This window comes from Danio aesculapii, chromosome 15 (assembly GCF_903798145.1).
Source record: "Danio aesculapii chromosome 15, fDanAes4.1, whole genome shotgun sequence".
NCBI lineage: Eukaryota > Metazoa > Chordata > Actinopteri > Cypriniformes > Danionidae > Danio > Danio aesculapii.
Window position 1 is genome coordinate 45,003,760 of NC_079449.1, and position 4,776 is coordinate 45,008,535.

A 4,776-nucleotide genomic window follows, 5' to 3' on the forward strand; every position below is an offset into this window, starting at 1 on the left:
CAGCAGTTTTACCTCAAGGTTATCAGAAGACGGCGGATTCATAAGCCATTAGCAGAGTATAATTGTAATGTCAGGCAAGAATGTATACTTTAATATGATGCCATGGCAGGCGGTGTTGAAAGAACAACCGAACTGAAACTCGAACCATATAATTACAGGGAGGCAAACGAGATAGAAATGTTATTTTTGGTGCACCGAGTTTAACTTAAAGTCAGTCATTATATTCTTAGACTTCAATATTTACAATAAAGCAATAAATCACTACAAATCATCAATCACTTGACACAAATCTGTTTACATTTCTTTTCTCCGTTAAACACGAAAGATGATGTTTTGAAGAACCATTTACCTTCGTAGTATCTGTTTTTCCTACTATGGAAGTCACAGCTTTCTTCAAAAGATCTTCATCTCTACTGATAAATGTTGGAAACCACTCGAGAGTGAGCAAACACTGCCAAAATGTTCGTTTTTAAGTGAACTATCCCTCGAATTCCACTTTTCTTCATGCTAATATGACAGACATGTTGCTATCCTTCGATTATCGCCAATGCTTCTTGTCATTAAAGATAGAAAGCATGCATTTATCGCCCAGATATGCAGTATTTGAATGAATACACAATTCAAATGGCTCCAAATAAGTAAACACGGCCAAGGTTGAATTTTCTATAGGCTTCACAAATGTAGAAAAGTGCTATAAAAGCCCAGCAGTCTCACACTAAAACATGATGCCATTCAAGACTCCACCTTCTGAGTTCTCTTAGCAGTATAAAGAAGCTAGAAACTGTATCTCCCTCTCCCCGTTCCTTCATTTAAAGAAGAATCCCTCTCCCTTTCACTATTCGTTCATTTAAAGGAGAAGAAAGTCTGAGAAGGGCTCTAGTAGCACAGCTAATCTTGTCTCCAGGACGCTGAATATACAGCACCAATATATAGCACGATGGCTTCAGCCGGTTTGGAGATTTTGGGCATGATTCTGACTGTTGCCGGTTGGCTCGGGGTTATGGTTGCCTGCTGTTTGCCCATGTGGAGAGTGGCAGCATATATAGGCCAGAACATAGTCATCACGCAGATAGTTTGGGAAGGCTTGTGGATGAGCTGTGTCGTGCAAAGCACGGGACAGATGCACTGCAGAGTATACGACTCCATGCTGGGACTTCCGGATGACTTGCAGGCTGCTCGCGCGCTTACCATAGTAAGTACACTGCTTGGTGTGGTGGGTATAGCTCTGTCCGTGGCCGGGGCGAAGTGCACTAACTGTACGTCAGATCCAGCAAGCAAACCGCGGATAATAATGGCAGCCGGGGGCACGTTTATATCTTGTGGGCTACTACTGTTAGTTGCTGTCTGCTGGACAGCCAACGGCATCGTTATGGATTTCCACAACCCGCTAATGGAAGATAAGCAGAAGAGGGAGTTTGGGAACTCGCTGTACTTCGGATGGGGTGCATCATGTCTGCTGATACTTGGTGGAGCAATTTTGACGTGTTCGTGCTCCTCGAAAGCACGCGGAAATGCGACGCCGTCAAGGGTGGACTACTCTGGGGTCAAATCCATCTCTGCCAATGGATATGATAGGAAAGACTATGTTTGAGGGGTCTGGATCTCTCAGACTTTAAACTACTTGTGATGAGCTGAATCAACACGATTTCGAAGTTTCTTGGGACAACGTTTTATGTTCAATCTACTTAAATTTATGTAAACAATGACGTTAACTTAATCAATTTATGTTGTGACAACATGAAGGGATTGTGAGGAACCCAGCTTTTTTTTACAGTTGTCAAAAACGGATCAGTGACATGCTTGATTAACAATACTGCAGATATTAGTGTTATCATTTGAATTATTGTGTGTGTGTTTGTTTGTTTATGTGGTTTAATAGGACACTTTGTCGTATAAACTCAAATTGTATGCACAAAAATGACTATTGCTGAACTACTTATTCAAAATGAGTTGAAACAACACAATTATTGAGGTTTTCTTTTGGGGCAACTTGTTGTTTTATGTTCAATCCACTTTAATTTTGTAAAAACAAGTTAGTTAATGGATTTATGTTGGGACCGCATGAAGGAATTGTGTGGAAGCCAGCATTTTGTACAGTGAAGGTCAAAAACGAATCAATGACTGAGGCTTGATTAACAATACTGTGGATATTAGTGTTTGCATTACAGGCGCTAGGACACATTTCTCAATACTTGGGTCACTTTTGCAAAACTCTTCACACAGTGAGCACAACAGAAGTCTCTGTGGGCTAAACTGAGGATCAATTCTCATTGTTTTGGCACAAAATGCATCCAATGACTTCATCTCTCAAATTTCATCAATTCTTTTCTCACTCAGACACAACAACTGCCATCTTACGTACAGGACATTCTGCACGTGCTTACATGCTGTCTCAAAACAATAACATCAGGCAAAACTGAATAAGACAGCAAAATTCAACAGCAATATTTTACTGAAACATATTTCACATCTAAAAATGCAGTTAAACCAGCCAGATCAGCATTACTATTGTATCTGTATCAGTGGATGGTGTCTATACAAAGTCTTGTACTTTGGAATTACTTAGTGCAAAACAAATAAACAACATAAAATATTGAGGAATTCTGCATCATGTCTGATTCATCCCAGTATTATATATTGCAGTTATAAACAATCTTGCGATTATAAACAGAGATGTGTCCTTGTTTTACATGAGAAAACACTGTAATGCTGCATGTTGTTCGTGTTTTTTAGCTTATTGTTTTGGGGGTGACAAAGTGTGTTTGTGGGCTGTCCACCTTTTCTAGTGTTCTGGAACAATGAGTTTATCTGAGACCTGAATAAAGGGTTTTGGTAGTGTTTTGAATGTGAAATCACCTGCTTTGCCAAGCTGAAAGTCGGTTAGGAGAATCGAAAAGTTTTGCAAAAGTGACCTAAGCATTGAGAAATGTGTCCTAGCGTCTGTAAAAACCTGTAATAGATTTATGTCGTGACAATATGAAGGGATTGTGAGGAACCCACCACTTTTACAGTGAATGTCAGAAACGGATTAGTGACACACTTCATTAACATTACTGTGGATATTAGTGTTATCATTTGCATTGTTGTGTGTGTGTGTGTGTGTGTGTGTGTGTGTGTGTGTGTGTGTGTGTGTGTGTGTGTGTTTATGTGGTTTAAGAGGACAATTTGTTGTATTCACTCAAAAAATGACTGCTTTTTCAACCTACATATTAAACATGAGCTGAAATAACACAATTCTTAAGGGTTTTTTTTGTGGACAACTTAATTATGTTATGTTCAATCTACTTAAATTTGTAAAAACAACTTAGTTAATGTTAGTTAGACAACATAAAGGAATTGTGTTGAATCCAGCATTTGTTTTACACTGTAAGTTTTTTCATTTGCTGTTAGTTCAAACTACTTGTTTAAAATGAGCTGAAACAACACAATTCTTCAGTTTTTTGGGGGGCAACTAAATAGTGTTATGTTCAATCCACTTAAATTTGTAAAAACTAATAAGTTAACTTAATTCCTTCATGTATTCCCGACACAAATCAAATAGTGAGGAACCCAGCATTTTTTACAGTGTGCGGTGAATGTCAAAAGCGAATCAATAACTGATGCTTGATTAACAATACTGTGGATATTAGTGTTATTATTTGCAGTCTTGTATTGTGTGTGTGTGTGTGTGTGTGTGTGTGTGCTTGTCTATGTGGTTTAAGAGGACAATTTGTTGTATTCACTCAAAAAATAACTGCTTTTATCAAACTGCTTATTTTAAATGAGCTGAATCAACACAATTCTTAAGTTTTGTTGGGACAACTTAATTGTTTTATGTTCAAACCACTTAAATTTGTAAAAACAATCGTTGACCATCGATTTGTGTTGGGACAACCTGAAGGAATTGTGTGAAACCCAACATTTTTATGGTCAATGTCAAAAATGTATCAATGACTGATGTTTGATTACCAATAATGTGGATATTACTGTTAGTGTTTGCATTATTGTGTGTGTATGTGTGTGTGTGTGTGTGTGTGTGTGTGTGTGTGTGTGTGTGTGTGTATGTGTGTGTTTATGTGGTTTAAGAGGACAATTTGTTGTATTAACTCAAAAAATTACTGCTTTTTCAACCTACATATTAAACATGAGCTGAAATAACACAATTCTTAAGGGTTTTTTTGTGGACAACTTAATTATTTATATTCAATCCACTTAAATTTGTAAAAACAACTTAGATAATGTTAGTTAGACAACATAAAGGAATTGTGTTGAATCCAGCATTTGTTTTACACTGAAAGTTTTTTCATTTGCTGTTTGTTCAAACTACTTGTTTAAAATGAGCTGAAACAACACAATTCTTGAGATTTTTGGGGGACAACTGAATTGTGTTATGTTCAATCCACTTAAATTTGTAAAAACTAATAAGTTAACTTAATTCCTTCATGTATTCCCAACACAAATCAAATAGTGTGGAACCCAGCATTTTTTACAGTGTGCGGTGAATGTCAAAAGCGAATCAATAACTGATGCTTGATTAACAATACTGTGGATATTAGTGTTATTATTTGCATTATTGTGTGTGTGTGTGTGCTTGTCTATGTGGTTTAAGAGGACAATTTATTGTATTCACTCAAAAAATAACTGCTTTTATCAAACTGCTTATTTAAAATGAGCTGAATCAACACAATTCTTAAGTTTTGTTGGGACAACTTAATTGTTTTATGTTCAAACCACTTAAATTTGTAAAAACAATCGTTGACCATCGATTTGTGTTGGGACAACCTGAAGGAATTGTGT

At 36.9% G+C, this 4,776-nt stretch overlaps 1 protein-coding gene across 1 annotated transcript; it reads left to right on the forward strand.

The window, feature by feature from the left end:
- The first annotated feature begins 812 nt into the window (after nucleotides 1–812).
- Nucleotides 813–3,129, forward strand: LOC130241671 (claudin-4). The gene has a single exon (XM_056473572.1). It carries the CDS (start codon nucleotides 938–940, stop codon nucleotides 1,589–1,591), a length of 654 nt encoding a protein of 217 aa, XP_056329547.1. The 5' UTR covers nucleotides 813–937; the 3' UTR covers nucleotides 1,592–3,129.
- Nucleotides 3,130–4,776: the final 1,647 nt, after the last annotated feature.